Source organism: Aotus nancymaae, unplaced genomic scaffold (assembly GCF_030222135.1).
Source record: "Aotus nancymaae isolate 86718 unplaced genomic scaffold, 86718_ANA_hifiasm-v0.15.2.pri h1tg000065l, whole genome shotgun sequence".
In the NCBI taxonomy this organism is placed as follows: domain Eukaryota; kingdom Metazoa; phylum Chordata; class Mammalia; order Primates; family Aotidae; genus Aotus; species Aotus nancymaae.
In genome coordinates, this window is record NW_026988480.1 from 9,330,605 (window position 1) to 9,356,254 (window position 25,650).

The window sequence follows — 25,650 nt, forward strand, 5'->3', positions numbered from 1 at the left end:
CAGGTATAACATTCAGAGGTGGGGCCTTTAGGGGATAATTAGGTCATCAGACTGGAGCTCCCATGAGTGGAAAGGGACCACAGAGAGCTCTCTGCTCTTGGCCATGTGAAAATACAATAAGAAGATGACCACCTGCACAGCAGGGAGACAGCCCAGACAGCCCCTACCAGACACCATATCTACTGGCACCTTGATCTTGGACTTCCAGCCTCTAGGAATTTGAGAAATAAATTTCTGTCATTTAAGCCATGCAGTCTGTAATATTCTGTCATAGCAGCCTGAGCATACTGTGATATATGTACACACACACATACATGTGCATATATACATGTACACACAAGGCACATATATACCTACACATATACATGCATGTACAATGCATACACATATATGCACAACACACATATATACATGTATGCACATGTACACACAAATACATACATACCTAGGTACAGTGAGAACAAGTGGGAGTGAGGCCAGGGAGTGTTTGGGGACCAGGACTGGTGGGAGAGGGGCAGGCCCAGGATTTGGTAAAGCACGAGGTGGAAATGTAGCACAGAAGAGACCTTCTCATCAGAGGAAGGGCTCGGGTGGGCTGAGGGGGCCCCAAAAAGAGGCCAGGTCTATGTGGTAGGAGGACCAGCAAGTAACATGGTCATGTTGTGGCATCTGGCCCGGAAGCCCGAGACACAGGTGTGGGAAAAGTGGGTCGACAGGTTCCATGGAGGAACCTGTCTCAAGGATGCACTGTGTTGGTGGGAAGCCAGCAGCCTGCTCTCCCAAGCCAGGGCCCCTGCATGCTGCTGTACCAAGCCTGCCCCTCCCCAACTCAAGGAGAGGCTACCAGGAGGTCTTGCAGGCTGGAGGCCAGAGAGCACACCCTTTCCCCATCCCCCTGTCTGTCCCTGCCCACCAAGGCCGAGCCCTCAGTCTCCCATGCCGGGCAGGTGCTGCGGAGAGGTGGGGCTGAAATGGAGCTGCACCACCTCAATGCACTGCTGCTCATACTAAGGCCCTGAGGCCAGCCTAGGTGGCTGGACCCATCCAGCCTTGTCTAGCCTGCAGCTGAGAGTGAGATTGCTGGAGACACAGCCGTTCCCTGATGCCAGGGGTTCCTCCCCTACTGAGAAGGCCTGCCCTGCCCTGGTCCCTGTATTGACTATGTTTCCAGCTTCTGCAAACAATGCTTTAACATCTGCCTCATGTTAACATATGCTGGACAATATGGACCTGACATTGGTTGGCCTTAGTGGACCATCTTCAACTGATGATCTAATGAGCCCCTGACATGTCATGTGAACTCAAAGATGTATTGAGTTATTGAGTGAAAACAGAGAGGAAATAAGGGAGACAGCAAAGTTGAAGATGATGCAAAGGCATAGTTGAAGGCCTAGCTGGAGCTGGGTGCCGACAGGCGCTGGCCATTGGCACTCCTCCCAGCAGCTCAACAGGCCTGTGTCACTGCACGAGCCACTTGTAAGTGGGAGCTGAACAATAAGAACACAGGGACACAGGGAGGGGTACAACACACACTGGGACCGAAAGGGGGCTGGGGGAAGGGAAAACATCAGAATATTAGCCAATGCATGCTGTACTTAATACCTAGGTGATGGGCTGATAGGTGCAGCAAATCACCATGGGATATGTTTACCTATGTAACAAACATGCATGTCCTGCACATGTATCCTGGAACTTAAAATTTAATTTAATTTAATTTAAAAATACATGTACAAATGATAAACATCAGGATAGCAATTAGCTGGGGTGGAGGGATAAGAAAGAGGAAGGGGCCAGGCGCGGTGGCTCACGCCTGTAATCCCAGCACTTTGGGAGGCCAAGGGGGGGCGGATCACGAGGTCAAGAGATCGAGACCATCCTGGCCAACATGGTGAAACCCCGTCTCTACTAAAAATACAAAAATTAGCTGGGCATGGTGGCGTGTGCTTGTAGTCCCAGCTACTCAGGAGGCTGAGGCAGGAGAATTGCTTGAACCCAGGAGGCGGAGGTTGTAGTGAGCCAGGATAGCGCCACTGCACTCCAGCCTGATGCCTGGTGACAGAGCAAGACTCTGTTTCAAAAAAAAAAAAAAGAAAGAAAGAGGAGAGAACTCTCAGAAAATTGCAACAATATTGATAATACTCTATTTCTTAAGTGGAGTAATGGATTCACGGGTTTCTTTTTATAATTTTGCTGTGTAACCTGAGCATATATAAATTTATATATATTACACATATGTAGCAAACATTTTATGAAAACAAAAGATGTTGTCTTTATAAAATGCCTTAATGAAAACCTTAAAAAAAGGCTGGCACAGTGGTTCATGCCTGTAATCACAGCACTTTGGGAGGCCAAGGCAGGCGTATCACCTGAGGGCGGTAGTTCGAGACTGGCTTCACTGACATGGAGAAACCCTGTTTCTACTAAAAATACAAAATTAGCTGGGCGTGGTGGCACATCCCTGTAATCACAGCTACTTGGGAGGCTGAGGCAGGAGAATTGCCTGAACCCAGGAGGCAGAGGTTGTGGTGAGCTGAGATCGTGCCATTACACTCCAGCCTGGACAACAAGAGGGAAACTCCGTCTCAAAAAAAAAAAAAGAAGTTACAAGAGTTTTAGAAGCTCTATGCAGAGACCACATATAAACTTATGTCACAGGTAGCTTTTAGTATATTCAGTGTTGTGCAGCCATCCCTATTACCTAATTCCAGGCCATTTTTACCATCCTAAAAAGAAACCTCAAACCCATCAGAAGTCACTCCCTATTCTCCCCACCACTTATCTATTTCTGACTCTATGAATTCACCTATTCTGGACATTTCAAATATAAATGGAACTACACAATATGTGGCCTCATATGTCTAGCTTCTTTCTCTTAGCATGTTTTCAAGGTTTTTTGCTCAACAAAACTCCATTAATTTGTCTAAAGCTTTTCTTTTGACAGATATATAAATCTATTGCAATATTCTTTTGACAGACAGCTTGTGAAAGATTTGGAGTATAATTTGTGATAAATACATGAAATCTTTTTTTTTTTTGAGACAGAGTTTCGCTCTTGTTACCCAGGCTGGAGTGCAATGGCGCGATCTCGGCTCACTGCAACCTCTGCCTCTTGGGTTCAAGCAATTCTCCTGCCTCAGCCTCCCGAGTAGCTGGGACTACAAGCACGCACCACCATTGCCCAGCTAATTTTTGTATTTTTAGTAGAGACGGGGTTTCACCATTTTGACCAGGATGGTCTCGATCTCTTGACCTCGTGATCCACCCGCCTTGGTCTCCCAAAGTACTGGGATTACGGGTGTGAGCCACCGCGCCCGGCCCCCTCCTCTTTCTTATCCCTCCACCCCAGCTAATTGCTATCCTGATGTTTATCATTAGCCACTGTGCCCAGCCTAATACGTGAAATCTTAAACTGTTAACACAAAAATCAAACTCTGTAAATTTCTTAAAAGATGTTGATTCTAGGCCGGGCATGGTGGCTCACGCCTGTAATCCCAACACTTTGGGAGGCTGAGGAGGGTGGATCACTGGAGGTCGGGAGTTCGAGACCAGCTGAAACAATGTGGAGAACTCCATCTCTACTAAAAATACAAGATTAGCCGGGTATGGTGGCACATGCCTGTAATCCCAGCTACTCGGGAGGCTGAAGCAGGAGAATTGCTTGAACCCAGGAGTTGGAGGTTGTCGTGAGCCGAGATTGTGCCATTGCACTCCAACTTGGGCAACAAGAGTGAAACCCCATCTTAAAAAAAAAAAAAAAAGAGGTTTATTCTGAGCCAATGAGTGACCACAGTCCCAGGAAAATACAAACCCAAAAAGCCTTGAGTAAGAGGTCCCAAGGCAGTCAGATTATAGTTTGGTTTTATACATTTCAGGGAGGCAGGAGTTACAGGCAGACATAGATCAATGTGTGGAAGGTATACACTGGTTTGGCCCCAAAAGGCTGGAGGTCATGAAGTGGGGGCTTACAAGTTATAGGTGGACTCAAATACATAGATATATACACACTAGACATATAGATTAGATAGATAGATAAAGTTATAGGTGGACTCAAATACATAGGTATGCACATGATAAAGAGAGAGAGAGAGAAAGAGAGATCATCTTTTGGTAGAGATAGATAGGGTCTCCCTATGTTGCCCAGGCTAGTCTTGAACTCTTGGCCTCAAGTGATCCTCCCACCTCAGCCAGCTTGACTAAGGATTCTTTAATTTATAATTGGTTAAAAGAGGGAGGCTCTGTCTAAAACTTGGAGTCAGCAGAGCAATACAATGGGTCACCCAGCAATACACTGGGTCAAAAAAGACCTCTTCAGCAAGATTGATGGTCTGCAAGCTTGACTTAACCTTTGCCTTGCATGGCCTCAGGTCTTGTTTATAATTTGATATCTTACTTCCACAAAGTCTGTTTTGTCAGTCTTTTTTTTTTTTTTTTTTTTAATTGCATTTTAGGTTTTGGGGTACATGTGAAAAACATGCAAAGTTGTTGCATAGGTGCATTCATGGCAGTGTGATTTGCTGCCTCCCTCCCCCCTCACCCATATCTGGCATTTCTCCCCATGCTATCCCTCCCCAACTCCCCCACCCCCGCTGTCCCCCCCACTCCCCCGCAACAGACCCCCGTGTATAGTGCTCCCCTCCCTGTGTCCATGTGTTCTCCTTGTTCAACACCCTCCTATGAGTGAGAACATTGTTTTGTCAGTCTTATGAGCTCTATTTTTTTTTTTTTTTTTTTTTGAGACGGAGTTTTGCTCTTGTTACCCAGGCTGGAGTGCAATGGCGCGATCTCGGCTCACCGCAACCTCCGCCTCCTGGGTTCAGGCAATTCTCCTGCCTCAGCCTCCCGAGTAGCTGGGATTACAGGCACACGCCACCATGCCCAGCTAATTTTTTGTATTTTTAGTAGAGACGAGGTTTCACCGTGTTGACCAGGATGGTCTCGATCTCTTGACCTCGTGATCCACCCGCCTCGGCCTCCCAAAGTGCTGGGATTACAGGCGTGAGCCACCGTGCCCGGCCCGATCTCTATTTTAACATTAATGCTGGTCAGTTGTCCAAATGCCAAAAAGGAGAGGCTATAAGAAAGGGTGTTCAACCTCCCTTTCCAGAATGGCTGGGAACTCAGTTTTTGAGGTTTCTCTGGGGTCTCCTCAGCCAAGAGGCAGTCCATTCAGAGGTTGGGGGCTTAAAATTTTATTTTTAGTTTACAAACACAAACCAAAGTAATTATTTATTCATTTATTTATTTTTTGAGAAAGAGTCTTGCTCTGTCACCCAGGCTGGAGTGCAGTGGCAAAATCTCTGCTCACTGCACAGTAAAGACGGAGTGTCACCATGCTGGCCAGGCTGGTCCCGAACTCCTGACCTCAAGTGATTTGCCTGCCTAGGCCTGGGATTACAGGCGTGAGCCACAGTGACCAGTCAAAGTTATTATTAACTCCACAGAAAATAAGTTGTGCTGGAAGTAAAATTAATCAAGTCCATATATAGACCCCAGATACATTTTGTTTTGGCTATCCCACACTTTATTTTATAATTAAACATCACTACTGAAAATCAGGAAAATTGCACATAAAAATCCAGAATTCTAGACGTAAAAAAAAAAATTCCTAGGTCTAGATAAACTGCCTGCATTTCCTCAAGAAGAGCTTCAGCTGGAGCTGCAAAAGGGCCCTCCCAGCCCCCACAGGCCCCAACGTCGCCTATCCCGACCCCACCAGCCCAGTCTTTCACTACCCTAGGAGCTCTCCTACGTCTACGCAAGCCGGGAGGAATGAGGGGACAGCACCGATAACAAAGGGTCGTCTCCCACACTCCGGATGAGGATGGTGTACTACTGGCAGGAGGGCAATCTAAGCCTTCCTTCCTAGATTCTTTATCTTAGAAGTTTCCCATCATTCATCGCGCCACTTGCGCCCGCAGCAAAGTCGGCACCCACCGAAAGGGGTGGCCGGAAGCGGGAGGCGTAGCTTCCGGTCGGGCGGTGCGAGGCTCTTCTCGTTTCCGCCGGCGCTCAGAGTGACGTAGGGAAGAGCGCCGCGCCGCGTGTTTCCGGGGACAGTGCGGGCGGCGAATGGAGGTCAGCGGTGGTGCTCGCGGCGTCGGTCTTGTGGCACGGGAAGAAGGGGCTGCTGAGCGTGGGTTTCGAGGCACACAGGCGTGGTTGGGAAGGTGTCAGGGGTGCTGGGATGCGGTGAGCCCGGGGAGCAGGCTGGGACGCGGTGGGATGTGGCGGTCGCTCGTCCGTGCTGGCCTGCCGGTGCTCACGCTTCCCCTCTTCTCACGTAGTCCTCGCGTCCCGGCCTGGAAGACGCCGCCCCTGTTGACCGTTCATGACCCCAACGAGCCAGTTTTTGTGCCTTAGTGCAAGCTGTTATCTCTCTGCAGTTTAGAACCAAGGTTTTGGATTGCTGTTTGCTTAAACCCCAGCCCGGCTTCTGGGCTTCCGTTTACTCCGCTAAACTACCCTTGGGGCTCTCTTAATAATCGGAAAGGAGGCCGGGAGCGGTGGCTCACGCCTGTAATCCCAACACTTTCGGAGGCCGAGGCGAGTGGATCACCTGAGGTGTCAGGAGTTCGAGACCAGCCTGGCCAACATGGTGAAACTACGACTCTACTAAAAATGCAAGAATTAGCCAGGCGTGGCGGCGCGCCCCTGTAATCCCAGCTACTTGGAAGACTGAGGCAGGAGAAACGCTTGAATACGGGAGGCAGAGGTCTCAGTAAGCCCAGATCGCGCTATTCCACTCCAACCTGAGCGAGAGAGACTGTCTCAAAAAATAAGTCGGAAAGGTTTCTCCACTGTGGTTAGACTCAGGAAGTGGTAGATGTTGCGTTTGGGCAAATATTCCTCCTCTCTGAGCCCTCTTCCCCTCCCCCCTTTTATGTGGAGATAGACTAAGCTTTTTACAGCTGCAGTAATTCCCTCATATAAAAATAAAATGCTGGCCATATACCAAGTTTCAGGAAGTGGAGAAAGATCAAACGTACTTCAGAAATGAGGCCCAGGTGAACGTTTTAGCTTGCCCTTGTCACAGGCCTTCCCTGGGTCACTTAATCACCTTAAGGAGCTAGACTAGCTGATAGAATTGTTAAAAGCAACATTAAGGTTATATGTAACGAATTAGTGGAGATGGCAACATTGTGTTTAGCCTTGGAAAGATGAGATGTGTTTTAAAGAGCCTTATAGGGGGAGGAGGAGACCCGGATAACAAGCCCTGTAAGGTGGAGTGGAAGTGCCAGGCCTGTTTAAAATGGGGCCTTGTATTGTAGGGAGGCAGAGAAGGCTAAGACTGAGAAAATTATTCTGGGCCGTGTTACGAAGTGCTTCTTAATGGTTTGGAATTTTTGCTCTTAGAAATTTGGTGGGGGTTTTTTAGTAGTTTAGTGATGTAATCTGTCTTGGTTTCAAGAGGCTCACGCCTATGTCTGCAGTGTTAAAATATCCAGAGAGGCTTTGGGAATGTGAATTCTGTGTTGTGGATTTTCCAGGATCATTCTGATTTAAAATATCCTGTCCCATTGTCTCTTTAAGCCAGTAATTCTTTTTCTTTTCTTTTCTTTTTAAATTTTACTTTAAGTTCTGGGGTACAAGTGCAGATTTTGCGTGATTGTTACATATGTATACACATGCCATGGTGATTTGCTGCCTCCATCCCCCTGTCACCTACATTAGATATTTCTCCTAATGTTATTCCTCACCCCCTCCTATCCCTCTCCTAGCTCCCCACCCCCCAACAGACCCCATTGTGTGATGTTCCCCTCCCTGTGTCTGTGTGTTCTCATTGTTCAATACCCACCTAAGAATGAGAAAATGCGATATTTGGTTTTCTGTTCTTGTGTCAGTTTGTTGAGAATGATGGTTTCCAGATTCATCCATGTCCCTGCAAAGGACATGAACTCATCCTTTTTTATGGCTGCACAGTATTCCATGGTGTATATGTGCCACATTTTCTTTATCCAGTCTATCTCTGATGGGCATTCCTTTTTCTTTTCTTTTCTTTTTTTTTTTTTTGCTATGAAGTCTCGCTCCCTCACCCAGGCTGGAGTGCAGTGGTGCAATCTTGGCTCACCACAACCTCCACCTCTCAGATTCAAGCAATTCTCATGCCTTAGCCTCTCAAGTAGCTAGGAGTACAGGCATGCACCATGATGCCCAGCTAATTTTTGTATTTTTAGTAGAGATGGGGTTTCACCATGTTGGCCAGGCTGGTCTTGAACTCCTGACTGTCCTCAAGTGATCCACCCACCTCGGCCTCCCAAAGTGCTGGGATTACAGGCGTGAGCCACTGTGCCTGGCCAAGCCTGTAATTATTAATCCTGGTTACCCTTGAAACTAAAAAAAAAAAAAAAAATTAATGCTCTCTGGGCCCTGTCTGCAGACATGCCCATTTAGGAGGCCTTGGACAGGACCTGGGAATCTGAATTGTTGAACCACATCCTAGGTGATTTCAGATTAAAAGCAGGATGAAAACCCTCCCACCCAGGCTGTAATGCTCTTCAGTTTTGATATTTGATGGCATTCTGTACTGAAACAAAAATCCCGTGAGATTTTTTACTTCAGAAAATGCTATCACATACCTATGGATTGTCAGAAAAGAAAGGCTGATTTTACAGATAGGGTGGCTCTGACTCCATTTCATTAGTCAGGTTTGTGAATCAGGAACTGCCCCTGTAGTAGCACCTTCTCTCTCCTTTTCCTCTTCAGGGTTTGGAATCACTTGCTAGGAGTCTTGTCTCTTTGCCACCCAGGACATCATGGCGGCTTACCTGGTAAAGCAATGCACTTGCCTCCTGAGAGAAGCTGCTCGTCTGGCCCCTGCCATGGCTCCAATTGGCCAACTGAGACTTGCCAGGGTAGCTCATAAGACTCTGACTTCCTCTGCCACCTCACCCAGTTCCCACTTCCCAAGTTCCATGATGAAGCTGGTGGAGAATGAAAAAGTGTTTACTCTCTACCCAGAGAACCACATAGACCAGCTCATCAAGAAGGCCACAAGGCCAGAGGAGCTCCTGGAGCTCGTTGATGCTGGTCACCACTTGAACAAGAATCATGCGGCCCTCATATTTATCCGGCTCTCTCGATTGCTGTTCGAGAAGCCAGAAGACAAGGCCTCGCTCATACAGGACACCCGCTTTCAGCAACTTCTCCATCTGCTCAACAGTCAGGTGGGTGCCACTGTGTTGTCTGAGAGCATGGGCAAGAGGAACACAGCCAGAGATGCTGGAGTCCACAGCAGCCAGTGCTTACCAAGCACAGACAGGGGCCTTGCATGTCTTGTGATATTTTTTATTTTTTTATAAATTTCAAAGTGCTTTATTGTGCTTTCTCTTTGTTTATCCTTACAAGAGCCCTGTTAGGTAAATATTGCTGGGCAATATCCTTGGTTGTCTGTCCTCTTACAGACAGACAACCCAGACACTTAGTAATAGAAACACAGGAAGCGAGCCCGGTTCTTCTCAGTTCTTTGGGTGCTTTTCCCCTCACCATACAGTCTTGACTCGTATTGCTCTGGCTGACAACAAGTCACTGCTCTTGAAGCCAAAGGAGATGCAGCATGATTGATGGAAGGTCCCTGAAACTTGAGACAGACATGGGCATGATCTAGTCATGTTCAGACCCTCCAAGGATGACCAGGGAGAGAGGAAACAAGACCTATTTGTGTGGCACTGAGCAGGGGAGAACTCAGACTACAGAAGCCAGTTTCTGCTCACTGTGAGGGACTCCCATCTTACAGAATCTTCCCTAGGCTCCATGTACAGAAAAAAAAAGGAGTACGGACTCCTGCTGTGACTGAACTGGCCCTCCTTGGTCTGCTTTGGAATGGAGGTGCTCGGGCACTGAAACCACGTTTCCAGTTGTCAGGTGTGACGAAGAGAAAGGCACTAACCAAGGAAAGAGTTGCACTAAATGAGTGTTTTTCAAGCTGCAGGTTATGAAATCAGTGTAGTGGGATGTGGCCAGCTGTATCTTAATGAGTTAGAGTAGTATAGAAAAATACTAGAATTCAGCACACATAGTAAGGGGAATCAATAATGTCTCATGGAACTTTGGTTTTAGTTAAGTATGTATATATTTGCATGTGTTGTGTGTACTGGGGTCACAGTACATGTTCATTTCTTGCTGAGGATATAATTCCTAAAATGAACTTAATTAGGCCCCCCTTTTTATTTGGCTATAATTCTAATTTTTGTTTATTGACTCTTACACATGGTTTAAGCAAGTCTTTTGATACAAGACTGAACCTTGTAACAAAATTATAAGGCAAGTGTCTGCAATATGATGACAGCTTTCTTTTCGAAGATTTTCCTGCTGTCCATGAAACCAAAAGGTGGACCCATACCTTCTGTGAGATTGGAATTTACCCCAGTACTTTCTCCCTCTTCCGTAGCTCTTCAGACAGCAGCTTCTCTGTTCCTAGCTCACTTCGTTGTAGGTATGGTTTCTGCTTCTCATTAACAGGTAAAGAGACTGAGCCTGAGGGGTCAGTGTTGAGAGACTTGGCCGAAAAAGGACAGAGCCATACTCGTTTTACCATCTGCTCTCTTCTTTGACAGTGGAGTTGGGGCCAAAGGGCTCTAGAGCCACCCATGTTGACATTCCACAATGTCAACAGTCTGTGAACATCAGTTACCCTCTTCAGAAGCAAAGCAGGCACCAGCAGAGAGGGCAGGCTCTGGTGCAGGTTCCGGACCCAGAACTACTGTCAGACTGTAGAAATAAGTTCACCTTTGTTTACCTGTGCAGTGGGGCTGATGATTCTCACAGGATGTTGGTGTCTCATAGGGGTACGCACACAGAGGGATGCCTGGCATTTAGTAAGAGCCTGTTCAGAGGCACTGCTGTTGGCAGCAGCAGCTTGGTCATCCTCAGGAGGCCTCTGCTTTTGGGAGCAGGCAGGGCTTAGTGGTACCATGGTTCTTTTTGCCCATATGTCAAAGGCTTTCCTGCAGACCTTTGTTCCCGGGGTGCTCCTCCCTTTGCAGGCAGTTGAGGGGCTGGCGTGCTTGGGTGCCACGTACCTGGAGGGTAAAGGTGGTGGCTCACTCAAGCCCTGCCCCTGCTCTGCAGGGACTTCTGCTTTTGCAGCAGTTGCATTCCTAAGAAACTTCACATTGCCAGAAACTGTGAGGTTGGTTTGTTGGAGAAAAGTGGAAGGGTTGGAGCTTCTCCGACTCAAAAATAAATTATTTTACTGGAGAAAAGCCAGTGTTTGTCTTTTTGTTTTCTTTGTTTTTGTTTTGTTTTGTTTGAGGTGGAGTCTCACTCTGACACCTAGATTGGAGTGCAGTGGCACGATCTCAGCTCACTGCAGCCTCTACCTTCCAGGTTCAAGTGATCTCACCTCAGCCTCCCGAGTAGCTGAGACTGCAGGTGTGTGCCACTACACCTGGCTAAGTTTGTTTGTTTGTTTGTTTGTTTTTGAGATGGAGTCTCGCCCTGTTGCCCAGGCTGGAGTGCAGTGGTGTGATCTTGGCTCACTGCAACCTCCACCTCCCAGGTTCAAGTGATTCTCCTGCTTCAGCCTCCCGAGTAGCTGGGACTACAGGCATGTGCCACCACGCCTGGCTAATTTCTTGTATTTTTAGTAGAGACGGAGTTTCACTGTGTTAGCCAGGCTGGTCTCGAACTCCTGACCTCAGATGATCTGCTTGGCTTAAGCCAGTGTTTTTAATACTTAAAACTTATAATGTCATTGCAAGTAAAAGTCCTGAATGGTAACAAAACTGATCTTAGCAAGCGTAAGTGCCACCTTCTCTGCCATCAGGTCACATCCATCAGGCTCCACTTTTTCTCTGACCTCTTCCATTGACTTGACAGCTGTACTTGCGGCTCAAGTCTGCGTGCCCACCACACAGAGCTGTAGCCAGGACCATATAAAAGAATGTCTCTCTTTAATCAGCTACATGAGGTCAAAGCTTCATTGGGAGAAATTTGGAGAATTTCTCTTTCCACTCAGTTCTTGCTTGTTAGCAATTGCAAATGACCTCGGCTACCTTGAGCAGAAAGGTGCTATTTATTGGAGCTGAGAGGATCAGGCTCAGAGTTGTGCCCTTGGATGTGGCCTGTGCCTGAGGGGAGCTCCAGCTGTGCGGGTGCTTGGCAGCCATGTCAAATTCATTGCCTGCCCTGCCCATGGTAGGCACTGGCCCAGAAGGCTGCCACAGAAACACTGTAACTCATGGGCCCTGTTCCTGTGTCCCAGGCTCAGGGATAAATTTGGTTACAGACACCAAGCATCTAGGCCTCAAGGCTGAGCAAGGCTGTGAGGAGCAGCCAGGCACCCGGGCCCTGTTTGAACAGAGTGGGGAACTGATACTGTCTTCTCTGAAGAGTTATAGTAAACGCCCATGAAACGAAGTTCAAAAGGGCAGCCTCCAGCTCACACGCAGGACTTACAGTACCACGTCACTTCTCCTGTGTCCTTTCCCTGCCTAGATATCCTCGGTCTGGCATGGTACCCTCTCGAGGCTGCTGCGGAGCCTCTATGCTCTGGGCCTCCCCGAGACCTCCAAGGAGCTGCAGTCAGTGGAGCAGGAGGTCCGCTGGCGTATGCGGAGGCTCAAGTACAAGCACCTGGCCCTTCTGGCAGAGTCCTGTGCCACTCTCTCACGGAAGCAGCACTCCCAGGAGCTGCTCGCTGAGCTGCTCATGCACCTGGAAAGGCGCTGGACAGAAATTGAAGATGGCCGCACATTAGTGACCATCATGATGAAGGTGGGACACCTCTCGGAGTCACTGATGAACCGCCTGGAAGACAAGGTACTGAGCCTGAAAGCAGGTGGCACCCAGCCTGCCTCTCCTGGGCTTTGGGCTCGTTCTTTAGGTGACAGTCATCTGCAGAGGGGTGTGTTGCCTGCACTGGGATCAGAGCCCCGGGAGCTTCTGTCTGAAGCCTCAGGCTTCACATGGTGCAGGACCAGAGGGCTTGGAGCTGCAACAGATGTTTGCCCTGTGGCTGCATTCATGAAGCACCACTCATTCCTCCCAACACAGGCGATTTCTTGATTGCACCTTTATCTTTCCCCCAAACCCCATCATGGCATCATCTTGAGATGGGGGCTTGGCAGGCAGCTCCTCAAGTAACACAGGTACTGCCCAGGCCTGGCTTCTGACTAGAACTCTCCTAGAGATGTGTTAACCCTTACCAGCTGTGGTCCTGCAGTCAAGTCAGATTCAGTGCTCGTTCCTGTCACAGCAGGGGCTGGCCCAGATGGCTGCCACAGCAAGCTCCACAGCTGATGGGCCCTGGGTCACCCACTCTGGGACCTGGAGATAAGTTTGGCTGTGGACACTGTTCCAGGTCCAAGGGTTCCTGGGGTGGATGAGGAGGGCCTATTTAGTCAGCTCAGGCCCAGTTGCTGTCTCACAGGGGCTGCACTGGATGGGACCGTGGGACCCCTGCCCCCAGCTCGTCCCTGCCACCTCAGGCCATTGAGCTGACCTCTGCGCGGCTGTGGTTGACAGTGCCTGGAGTTAGTGGAGCAGTTTGGCCCCGACGAGCTGCGGAAGGTGCTGGTGACGCTGGCAGTTCAGAGCCGGCGATCCGTGCCCTTGCTGCGGGCCATCTCCTACCACCTGGTGCAGAAGCCCTTCCATCTGACGAAAGGTGTGCTCCTGGACCTGGCCTACGCCTATGGTGAGCCTTCAGACAGAACAGTGGAGAGAGGGGACCTCTGGCCCTGCAGATGCCTGCAGCCGTGTCAAATTCAGTGCCTTTCCTTCACGTGGTAGGCACTGGCCCAGAAGGCTGCCACAGAAACACTGTGACTCATGGGCCCTGTTCCTGTGTCTCAGGCTCGGGGATAAATTTGGTTACAGACACCAAGCATCTAAACCTTGAGGCTGAGGTGGGGTGGGGCTGGCGGGTGATTGCTGACCCTCCCCAGCCAAATCCTGTGATCTGCTCTGTCCCGAAGGCAAACTCAACTTTCACCAGACCCAGGTGTGCCAGCGCCTGGCTGCTGACCTGCTGCCCCTCGCACCCAACCTGACTTCCGGTGAGGTGGCCCGCTGTGCCAAGTCCTTCGCCTTACTCAAGTGGCTCAACCTGCCCCTGTTTGAGGCCTTTGCCCAGGTGAGCCAGGACTAACTCCAGGGTCCAGAGCCTGGCCCTACCAACCTGAAACCACTGAGGATGGCTGGGTTTCAGGGGGCTCTCCATGCCTGGCCTCAACTGAGAGGAGCTGACTTCCTGGGCATCTGCTGAGAACCATTGCTTTAGTCAGGAAAGCAAAGCCAGTCTGAAAATGCTCATTTGGGGCAAAATGTTTCTTGCATTTTGGCTTATTTTTAAAGAGCTGCTGTTCAGTTCTCAAAAAAGCGTTTGAGAACTGTTTCCTCTGTGCTTTCACTGACCATCATAAGTGCTTCCATCCGTGCTGGGGTAGCTGTAGCAGGTAGCAGCATGGTCAGTGAGGCTAAGAATCCACTCAGAACTGTCACCTGAATCACTGACCCCACCCCACCAAAGTGGAACTCTAAAGAAAGATGACACCCGCACTTAGGTTTATGTGTGACAAGTCTAAACTAAGTTTACTGGTTGGGGAGTGTTTCTAAAGCCCTTATCAGAAAGAAGCAGTTTCTAGGTGTCCCCAGCCTCTGTGTGTAGTTGCTATTGGACGAAGGAGGGTCTGGTCCTGTGTAAGTCCCCCTGTGTGGTTGGCACAGCTCATGGGGCCTGGATGGAGGGTGCTGCCATTGCCCCTGGCCATGCAGGCTCCCCTCAGACTCAGAGCTGGGCGGGAGGACAGTGAGGCAGACAGCTTATCCTGTCCCTCTGCTATCTCTGACCCACCCAGCACTTCCTGAACAGAGCGCCGGACATCCCCCTGCCCCACCTGTGCAGCATGCTCCTGGCTTTTGCGCGTCTGAACTTCCATCCAGACCAAGAGGATCCGTTCTTCAGCCTGGTACAGCCTCTGGGCTCCCATTGCTTGACCCTTACCCTCCCCTACCAGCTAATGGCTCAGGATCAGCTCGGGCTGGGTAGAGGGGAAGGGGCTGCTTTGCATGGCATGGGAGGGCAGAGGGAGGTAGATGGCTGGAGTCAGGTGTCCAAGGGATCACTGAGGACAAACATGAAATCCTACCGTCTGGTTAACTGCTCTGCCAGGCAGTGCTGGGGGGGGTCCTGCCTCTGTTGCTCCTTTTAATGCCCTGTTGATGCTCAGAAGCTCCAGTGGGTGTTCCTGCTTTTTGCCTCAGCTCAGGGTGGGAGGGGGAGCCCTCTATATGAAAACCTCAACAGGCCACAGAGGCCAGCAGGCCAGATGTGACCCCGGGATTCCATTAGGGGTTTGCCTGGCACAGTCCTGAGAAAAACCAGCCGGGCGCTGGGAGAGCTTCATCACCTCTTGGATGCTCTCATCCTCTCAGAGCACCAGAAACACCTCTTCCCTTGTCCCAGGTGCCCACTTGGAGACATTATGGGAGAAGGGATTTTTTTTTCCTGCCAGTGGGTTGGTTATAGTAAACCTAATCAAATGCCAGCATGTGGCAGCGCTCTTCCTGCTGTCCAGAGTGGTCTTGGGGCATGAGGAAGATTCCTGGTACCTTCAAGTCCAGGATTGCTCCAGGCCTAACCAAGGACCAGGGTTCTGCCTCTTGTTCCCCAGTAGCCTCCCCTGGCCTCATCCCAACCAGGTCAAGACCACATCATGGACTATGGCTCACCCATGGCTATTTGCAGCCCCTAAGCAGAGCCTGCTTTCTCTACCGCACCCTATCCTTGCCCAGGTACACGAGAAGCTGGGGTCAGAGCTGGCGGGTCTGGAGCCAGCCCTGCAGGTAGACCTGGTGTGGGCCCTGTGTGTGCTGCAGCAGGCACAGGAGGCAGAGCTGCAAGCCATCCTTCACCCTAAATTTCACACCCAATTTCTAGGTGAGCGCCCCCGCCCCTAGTACTACTGGAACTGGGAAACTGCCTGGTCTTGTCTCCCTAGTGCCGGGTGAGAATTTGGGGCAGAGGGAGGCCAGGGTTCTCCAACGCCCTTGCTCCCTATCCCCTGCCTGTGAATGGCCAGCAGACCATAACTCTGCTGCCTCCTGACCCAGAGAACTGGGCTGGGACTGTGTGTAGGGGTGCCACTGCCTTCCCATCCGGGGTCTCTCCGTCTCTGTTCCTCCTGGCCCTAGGCCCACCTCCCTCTTCTTTCTCCTTGTCCCCTAGGGGGCGAGTCTCAGAAGGATCAGAACATCTTCCAGAAGCTGCTCCACATTAACGCCACAGCCCTGCTGGAGCACCCCGAGTACTCGGGTCCCCTTCTGCCGGCCTCAGCTATGGCACCTAGGCCCTTGGCCCTTGACAGGAAGGTGACCCCCCTGCAAAAGGAGCTGCAGGAGACACTGAAGGGGCTGCTGGGGAGCGCCGACAGGGGCAGCCTCGAGGTGGCCACGCAATACGGCTGGGTGCTGGGTGAGGGCTCCCCCTGGTTGGCAGAGGGCCTGGCACTGTCTGAGTGTAATAAGGCTGTTCTAACCTGCCCCCTCTGCAGCAAGAACAGACCCAGAGAGCTGCAGAGTATCAGCCTGGACCCCACAACACCACCTTTGTTCATCCTTCCTGTGGGGGGTTTCTGAGAAATGTCCCCCAATGTGTTCTCATCCCACACCCCTTCCCCAGATGCTGAGGTGCTGCTGGACAGTGACGGCCAGTTTCTGCCCTTAAGGGACTTTATGGCACCTCACCTTGCCCAGCCAATTGGGAGCCAGCCACCACCTCCAGGGGCTAAGAGGTAGGTGACCAGGGACCTGTTGGCCATGGCCCCAGTGAAGGTCGTGGGGGCACCATGGCTGTTGGACTGTGTATTCTTTGCTTTCCCTCTTTCCAAGGGACTGGGAGAGTGGAAGCTTGTCAGCCACCCCTTCTTCCTTCTAGGCTAGCTTTCCTGCGGTGGGAGTTCCCCAACTTCAACAATCGAAGCAAAGACTTATTGGGTCGCTTTGTCCTGGCCCGGCGACACATACTGGCTGCAGGCTTCCTAATAGTGGATGTGAGTACCTCTTGGGCAGGTGGTCGTTGCACAGGGAGGATCCCCCACCCAGGCTGGAGAGGGGATCAGGTGGAAGCAAAACCAGCCTAGAGCCAGCGGGTACGGACACATTCCCCTGCCCATGGCCCCAGGCCTCTCCTAGGAGCCCAGGGAGGGAGTTCACTGTGGATCCTAGCTGCTCCAGCCTCCCCTCAAACCTTCCCAGCATCTCACCCCATGGGTGAACCCAGAAAGGCCACCAAGCCTCCTCATTCAGCTTAGGAGGTGGGCAGGGTAGGGCCCATTCATAGATGAGCAGCTCGAAGCCCAGCAGGCTGCACAGCTGTTGATACTCTGAGTGCAGCTGCTCTGCCTCCTTGGTCAGGGCCTGTTCTCGGGAAAGGTAGGAGCAGAAAGACACAGGTCCTGGGCCTGACTCTGGTCTCACGCCTGGGAGACCTTGGCTAAGACCAAAGGGTGCCAACTTCCCTGGGAAGGGTCAGTGAATGAACGTGTGGCTTCATGAGCCACAGAAGGGTTCTATCAAGTTTTCTTCTTTGTGTTGTCGTGAGTTTTTTATCAACTATTTAAAATTGAGAAGCCCTTCTTGGGTCTCTTAGTGGTTTACAGACCCCTCCAGCACTGACAGTGTGAGGCCTCTCCCCACCCGTACTGTCTTCGGTTCATGGGCTCTGCCTTGAGGACTTGGAGGCCAAGGGGCAGGTGTGCAGAGCTGTTGGTCACCAGAGGTGTGGGGTGAGGGGTCAGTGTGAGGGCAGCAGGCAAGCAGGCAGAGCCACTGACTGGATCTCCTTACCCACGTGACCTGTCTCTCCCCTGCCTCCTTCTAGGTCCCATTCTATGAGTGGGTGGAACTCAAGTCTGAGTGGCAGAAAGGTGCCTACCTCAAGGACAAGATACGCAAAGCGATGTCTGAGGAGCTGGCCAAGTGACCTGTGCTGGCGTCATGGACTGCATGCCCAGGGCGCTGACTCTGCCAGAGGTCTAGCTGTGAGCGGGCAAGAAGTATTGCCCTTGAGGACAAACCTCTGTGCAGGACCTTGGCCAGAGTGGGGAGGGCGGCCAGCAGCTCTAAGGGACAGAGCATCCTCTTGTGTGTAATAAATTTTTAATTTTGGTGTTGGACCTCGGGGGCCTTCCCAGGCTTTGTCACCCTCCACGCTGTCAGCACGTGTCTGTCTGCACTCCCCCACCACGCCCAGCCGAAGAGGGCTGCTTTAGCGACAAACCTGGGTCGTCACCTGCCTTTCTCTCCCAGCTGCTTCTCATCACGTGTGCATATTCACATGTGCCAGCCTCTTGGGTAGGGATCTGGGTCAGCCCCAGCAGACAGGTGGAGTCCTGGAATTCTGAACCTCCAGGGAAGAGGAGCTTCAGTGCATGGCTGGGGATTCTGATGGACCTGTGACTACTGAACCACAGCCAACCTGGGAGGCTTTCTCCCATCAGTAGTCTCATGCTTAGGTGAGTGAAAGGCACCCTGGCAGCATGTGGTAACAGGTGATGTGAAGGCTGGGTGAACGCACTTGGGAGAGGAGATCCCACTTGGCTGACACCACAGTGCCAAGAGCCAGACTCCATCACTGTCTTCCCCACCCTGACCGGAGTCTTATGCTGTCATCACAGGAACTGGCTGCCCAAACAGGGCTCAGGCCACCTCCCTACTGCTTCGGGGATCACCAGATGCTGGGAGGCAACAGGCTTTCTACCTTCCAGCCTCTCCTTAGGGACACCCTTTCGCAGGACCTGACTAAACAGCAGCCGGGACTGTGAGTCGCCTCCAGCCATACAGAATGGAGAGCGGGACAGTGGGGTGGAGCTGAGAGTGGAGAAGCCCGCTGCCCTCAGCAATGCAGGCTCCCCACCCTAGGCTGCTTACTCAAAAAGAACAAGTTACCGCTCTGACGCTTGTCTGCTCACCCAAGCATTGAGCTAGCTTTGTTCCGGCTGCATTGGGCACCGTCAGGCACAGGTGAGCATGGTCCCTGTCGTTTGCACAGGCTAGAGGACTACCACAGGAGTGGTCCCTCACCCAGTGGGAGGGGAAAGAGCTGCCAGAGATGACTTGTGAATCGAGGAAGAACATCCCAAGGGTAAGGGACAGCCAGGACAAGTGCTCAGGGTGTGGCAGCAACTTAGGTCTTAGAGGAGGGTGCACAGCATCTGCAGGGGTGAGACCGAGGAGCTGGAGGAGCCAGTTCAGGAGAGCCTGGTATGTATCTAACCAAGGAAATAAAAGCTCATCCTCAGGGCCCCTGACTTTATTTTGAGATAATTACACGTTCCTGTGCAGTTGTAAGAAATAATCTGTGATTCCCTCCATGGCAGAGTAGGGTGCAAGGTCACACCCAGATACTGACGTGAGCACAGGTCAAGCAAAGCATTTCCATCTCTAAAGGGCCCTCACATTGCCCTTTATACTCACCCCCTCCTCATCCTTCACAAGCAGCTGCAAATCTTTGGTCATTCTAAGAATGTCACATAAAAATCAGGATGTGGGCTTCTGGAATTGTATTTCTTGACTTGGCATAATTCTCTGAAAATTTGAATTCTCATTACTACGTGTATCAGTAGTTCATTGCTTTCTATTGCTGTTGCATCTGTGTTGTGCTTTATTCTGTGATGTGGCTCTAACACCCATATGCTCCCTTAACCCAGGGGAGATACCTGGCTTGTTTCCAGGTTTTCACTATTACTGATAAAGTAACCAGAAAATCTGTGTCTAGATTTTTGTGTAAGTTTTCATTTCTCTGGGGTAAAGATGCCCAGGAGTGCAGCTGCCAGGTCAGATGGAATGTGTGTTTTTCTAAAAAACTACCATCTTTCATCTCTTTCTGATAAGTTGTTGGTAAATAGACATTTATTTGCCATCTATTCTCTTTGGTGAAATGTCTTCTCATGCCTTTTGCCCGTGTTGTAATTGCATTTTCTTTTTTATCAGTCTTGAGAGGGCTTTGTAAGGCAGATATTTTTGGTTTTGCCTCTAGATGTCAGTTGCTCCAGAACCATTTGTTGAAAGGCCATCCTCTCCCATTGACTTTACTTTTGCATTTCTGTAAAAAGTCAGTTGGGCATATTTGTATGGGTCTGTTTCTGCATTATCTGTTCTGTACTGTTGATCTATATTATCTGTGCCAATATCACATTCTTGATTAGTGTAGCTGTAAAGCAGGCCTTATTGGGTAGAGTGATGGGTTCTCCTGCTTTATTTTTCAGAATTGTTTTGGCTATTCTTCCTTTTCCTGTTCATGTACATTTTTGAAAAAACTCGTCTATGTCAAAAAAAAAAAAAAGGTCTTACTGAGGTTTTGATAGGAGTTACATTAAACCTATAGATCAGTTTAGGGAAACGTGACATCTTTACTGTGTGGAATCTCGCAGTGGAAACAATAGCCATCTGTGTTCAAGGGTTCAACCCCAGATTGCAAAAGCAAAAAATCAAGAATACAAATGTAAATAACATGTAATTATTGACACAGCTTTTATATTGTGCTAGGTATTTTAAGTAGTTCAGAGATGTTTTAAAGGATACACGAGGATGTGCATAGATTATACGGAAATCCTGTGCCATTTTCTAATAGGGACTGGAGCATGAGTGGATACCGAGGGATGACTGGATATCTGTTTATTTAGGTCTTTGCTTTTATTAATGTTTTGTAGTTTTGTTTTTGTTTTTGAGATGGAGTTTGATTCCTGTTGCCAGAGCTGGAGTGCAGTAGTGTGGTCTCGGCTCACTGCAACCTCTGCTTCCCAGGTTCAAGTGATTCTCCTGCCTCAACCTTCCTAGTAGCTGGGATTACGGGCCCCTGCCACCACACCCGGCTAATTTTTGTATTTTTAGTAGAGACGGGGATTCACCATCTTGGCCAGGCTGGACTTGGACTCCTGACCTCAATGATCTGCCCGCCTTGTCCTCCCAAAGTCCTGCAATTACAGGCATGAGCGACCATGCTTGGCCAATTTACATAGTAACAAAAACTACAGGCTGGCATGGTTGGTAGTTCGAGACCAACCTGACCAACATAGTATAATCTCGTCTTTACTAAAAATATAAAGTTTAGCTGGGCATGGTGGCACATGCCAGTAATTCCAGCTACTCGGGAGGCTGAGGCAGGAGAATTGCTTGAACCCAGGAGGTGGAGGTTGCAGTGAGCTGAGATTGCACCGCTTCACTCCAGCCTGGGTTACACAGCAAGACTCTGTTATCTCATCCTTTCAAATCCATATGCCTTTTATTTTGTTACTTTTGACCACTTTATTAAAATATAATTCACGTGCCATATACTTCACCCATTTAAAATGTGTAATTCGGCTGGGCGTGGTGTCTCACGTCTGTAATCCCAGCACATTGGGAGGCCAAGGCCCCCAGATCTTGAGCTCCAGAATTCAAGACCACCCTGGGCAACAGGCAAAACCATGTCTCTATTTTTTAAAACATAAAAACTAGCTGTGGTGGCATGCACCTGTCGTCCCAGCTACCCAGGAGACTGAGGTCGGAGTATCACCTGAGCCTAGAAAGTCCAGGCTGCAGTGAGCCATGATAGCACCACTGTAATCTAGCCTGGGCAACAGAGCGAGACCCCATCTCAAAAACAAAAATGTATAATTCAGTGGTTTTGAGTCTCTTTGCAGATATGTGCAACCATCACCACAATCAATTTGAACATTTTGTAAACCTCATAAACTGTACCCTACAGTTATTACCTCCCTATTTCTCCCCAACTCCCACCTTAAGCAGCCACTAATTTTTCTCTATAGATAGATTTCCTTCTTCTGAACTTCATATGAATGAGATCATACAAGATGTGGTATTTTGGTATTTTATAAAGAAGTTTTTTTGGCTCACAGTTCTGCAGGCTGTACAAGCATGGTACCGACATCTGCTTCATTTACTTAGCATGTTTTCATGCTCCATTCATGTCGTAGCATGTATCGGTATTCCCTTTTTTGGCTGAATAATACTCCGTTATATGTTCGTGCCACGTTTTGTTTATCCATTCATCCACTGATGGACATGTGGATTGTTTCCACCTTCTGGCTAATATGAGTCGATAGTTTGGATACTTTGTTCCCTCCAAATCTCATGAAATAGGATCACCAGTGTTGGAGAATGGGGCCTGTTAGGAAGTGTTTGGGTCATGGGAAGAGATTTCTCATAAATGGCTTGGTGCCATCCTTGTTATGAGTGAGTTCTTGCTCTGTGTTAGTTCACTTGAAAGCTGGTTATTTAAGAAAGACTGGCAGCTCCTGCCCTCTCTTCTGCCCTCTCTCATCATGTGACATGCCTGCTCCCTGTTCACCTTCTGTCATGACTAAAAGCTTCCTGAGGCCTCCCCAGGAGCCAAGCAGATGTCGGTACCATGCTTGTACAGCCTGCAGAACTGTGAGCTAAATAAACTTTATAAATTACCATCTCAGATATCCTTTTATAGCAATGCAAAATGGACTAATACATGAATAATGCTGATTCTCCTGCCTCAGCCTCCTGAGTAGCTGGGACTACAGGCGTGTGCCACCAAGCCTAGCTAATTTTTGTATTCTTAATAGAGACAGATTTCACCCTATTGGCCAGGATGGTCTCGATATCCTGACCTCATGATCCGCGAACTTTGGCCTCCCAAAGTGCTGGGATTACAGGCATAAACCACCACGCCAGGCTGAAAAGTGGACATTTTAATACCATTAAATAAATAAATGAACAGTACCCAATAGCAACTCGGTACAGGTCCAATCCCCCTCCCTTCTGGGGCTTGTACTGCTGTTTGCTGTTTATTTGCTTAGTGACTAGTTGGATTATTTTGGTGAGGTCTGTCCCTCTCCCCTACAGTGTTCAGCCTCTGATGAGCCTCTTCAGGGAGGTGCAGCTATGGGTATGCCCACAGTCACCCTGGAATGACAGTGGTTCTGGTCAGGCTCTCTTGCTCTCTTTTCCTAACCACACCCAGCTGTTAAACTCCACTAATTGCCACTCCTAAACTCCACTGATTGCTCATTTTCAGCAATACTCTGGGCACAAATTCCTCTGCAAACTAATCAAAATTGTGGCCTCTTAGATAGAATAGTTTCAGAGGTCAGTGTTTTATATTGTCTTCAATCCCAGTAGGTCTCCACCCAGCTGTCTTATTACTGCATTTTCTCTTGCAAACTAGCCAACCTGCAGCCTAGGCTGTGTCTTCATTAGATCCATGAATCTCCTTCCATGGAGAGGTTATGCCTTTCACCATAACCTCTACTGCTCTTGAGAATACCCTTGGGTTTAAACTTCCTCGTATTCTTTTGCAAGTAAGGTCAGTTTCTATGGGAAGAGATCTTGGGCTGTTTTACAACCTGCCTCTTCCCTCCAGGCAAAATCTCTGAGCTCAGTGGCAAAATTCTGAGTCACACTCCCACTCTAGGAGCTGAGCAGTCTGGAAGGGAGGCAACAGCCTCTCCTGGTATGGAACTCTCACCTCATAAGCCACGAGAAGGGCTATCAGGACCCCAGTATTCTCAACATCTCACACCCAAGGTAGAGCCTGCCTTCCACAAATAGGGGCTAAGTGCAAGAAGGGAACCCCACCTCAACCAGACTCACCCAGGACTCACTCCCACAACAGGCAACTGGGAGGGGGATGAGATACACTGAAGTACTCCCTCCCAGGAAGAAAGCCCTCTGGCTGGGAGATGGGAGAAGAGAAGCCTGTGTTCTTCTGGCCAGTCTGGTGTGGAGTCCACCTCCCTTTGCTGGAGTGAGTTGTCTTGGTTCAAATACCACAGACTCTTGTGTTTCTTACTAAATTCTCATAGATTTTCTTGATTAGATGTTATGTGTCTTTCTTTTCCTTCTTTTCTTTATTTCCTTCTCTTTCTTTTCTTTCCCTTTGTTTTCTTTCTCTCTCCTTCCTTCTCTCTCTTTCCTTGTTTCCTTCCTTCCTTTCTCTTTCTCTCTTTTTTCTTTCTCTCTCTTTCCTTTCCTTTCCTTTCTTTCTTTCACAGTCTCATTCCATCACCCAGGCTGATCTCAGCTTGCTGCAACCTCTGCCTCCTGGGTTCAAGCGATTCTCCTGCCTTAGCCTCCCTAGTAGCTAGGATTACAGGCATGTGCCACCATACTCAACTAATTTTTGTATTTTTTTTTAGTAGATATGGGTTTTCACCATGTTTGCCAGGCTGCTCTCAAACTCCCGATCTCAAGTGATCCACCCACCTCAGCATTCCAAAATGCTGGGAATACAGGCATGAGCCACCACACCTGGACTTGAATAGATGTTTGTTCATTTGCTGTTTGCCCTTCAGGCCATTTCCAGAAGCTTTAATTTGTTCTCTTTCATTTTTATTTTGTTGGCCCCTTTCAACTCAGCTTTATTTTTTCTAAATAATTTTTACCAGTCTGGGTGTGGTGGCTCACACCTGTAATCCCAGCACTTTGGGAGGCCAAAGTGGGCAGATCGTGAGGTCAGAAGTTTGAGACTCACATGGTGAAACCCTGCCTCTACTAAAACTACAAAAATTAGCTGAGTGTGGTGGCATGCGCCTGTAATTCCAGCTACTCAGGAGGCTGAGGCAGGAGAATCACTTCAACCCAGAAGACGGAGGTTGCAGTAAGCCAAGATCACCCCACTGCACTCCATTCTGGGCGAAACAGTGAAACTTCCATCTCAAATAAAAAAATAAAAATAGAGCTGGGCACAGTGGCTCACACTGGTAATCCCAGCACTTTGGGAAGCTGGTGGATCACCTGAGGTCAGGAGTTCGAGACCAGCCTGGCCAACATAGTGAAACCCTGTCTCTACTAAAAATAAAAAAATTAGCTGGCTCTGGTTGCCTGCGTGAGAGATACTGGTCTGAAGTTTTTGTTTTGGGGCGCTTTGGGGGTGTTGGCACTTTGTTAGTTTTGACATCAAGATATTTCTTGCCTTATAAAATGGGTAAAGAAGTGTCCCCTTCTCTTGTTTTCTGGAAGAGATTGTTTAAAGTTGATGTTAATTCTAATGGTGTGGCTGGTGATTCTGGTTCCTGGGCTACAGCAGGCAGCCAGGTGTGTAGCACTGAGCCTTGAGGCAGGTCTGGGGGAGTCAGAGGGCAGTCCCTAATTTCATGAGCTTGACATTAGAACCCACGGAAGACTGAGGATGTTGAAAGCTCCCTTCCTGCCTGTGACAATGGCTACTCTGATTCCCCCCACCCCACTTAGGGGTGATGACAATGTCTCATTCATCTGTCTCCCTGGTGCCTGGCACCGGGGAGGAGGGGTGCTCAGTGAATCCGGGTGGCACAGCAGCCTGTGTGGAAGGGAGAGGCATTTCAGGAAATTCACGGGGCCGGCTTCCTCCTGGGAGGTGTGGCAGAGGGTGCTGCCAGGAACAGAGGGAAGCACTTTCTTCCCTTTGCCTTATACTACCTAGAGAAGTGTGGGGGTGGATGGGAGGTGAAGGGACAGATCACCGAATTGCCAAGAGACCTGGAGACTGGCCCATCCGGGCCGCCTTCCCTGGTGCGCTCTAGCCGGCTCCATCCCTGGTTGGCATGGAGACAGGAGGCGGTTGCCACGGAGACCGACGACTGCCAGGACCAGCCAATCACTCTGGAGCTGCAGCTCCAGCTCACCTTTTGGATGGAGGCATCGGTCTCGGCGGGGCCCCCTCCCTCCCCAGGCCCTGCACCCTCTGCTCGGTCAGCG

General features: G+C 49.5%; 1 protein-coding gene and 3 non-coding genes across 9 annotated transcripts; all 4 read left to right on the forward strand.

Annotated features, from left to right (window-relative positions):
* Nucleotides 1-6,022: 6,022 nt before the first annotated feature.
* TBRG4 (transforming growth factor beta regulator 4) lies at nucleotides 6,023-18,116 on the forward strand. 6 transcript variants are annotated; one of them, XM_012458477.2, is made up of 11 exons: nucleotides 6,023-6,075; nucleotides 8,704-9,164; nucleotides 12,436-12,759; nucleotides 13,465-13,636; nucleotides 13,917-14,074; nucleotides 14,799-14,909; nucleotides 15,736-15,880; nucleotides 16,169-16,414; nucleotides 16,622-16,733; nucleotides 16,877-16,991; nucleotides 17,822-18,116. In XM_012458477.2, the coding sequence occupies exons 2-11, from the start codon at nucleotides 8,754-8,756 to the stop codon at nucleotides 17,921-17,923; spliced, it is 1,896 nt and encodes a 631-aa protein (XP_012313900.2). In that variant the 5' UTR covers nucleotides 6,023-6,075; nucleotides 8,704-8,753; the 3' UTR covers nucleotides 17,924-18,116. The 6 variants fall into 6 exon arrangements, with proteins under 6 accessions (XP_012313900.2, XP_012313908.2, XP_012313913.2 ...); XM_012458485.2 differs by having other exon boundaries at nucleotides 6,044-6,133; XM_012458490.2 differs by lacking the exon at nucleotides 6,023-6,075 and adding an exon at nucleotides 6,112-6,189.
* LOC135270759 (small nucleolar RNA SNORA5) lies at nucleotides 12,099-12,232 on the forward strand. Its single transcript, XR_010338892.1, has one exon. It is a non-coding gene; the product is annotated as a small nucleolar RNA SNORA5 (small nucleolar RNA).
* Nucleotides 13,158-13,294, forward strand: LOC135270761 (small nucleolar RNA SNORA5). The gene has a single exon (XR_010338894.1). It is a non-coding gene; the product is annotated as a small nucleolar RNA SNORA5 (small nucleolar RNA).
* On the forward strand, nucleotides 13,691-13,824 carry LOC135270760 (small nucleolar RNA SNORA5). Its single transcript, XR_010338893.1, has one exon. It is a non-coding gene; the product is annotated as a small nucleolar RNA SNORA5 (small nucleolar RNA).
* Nucleotides 18,117-25,650: the final 7,534 nt, after the last annotated feature.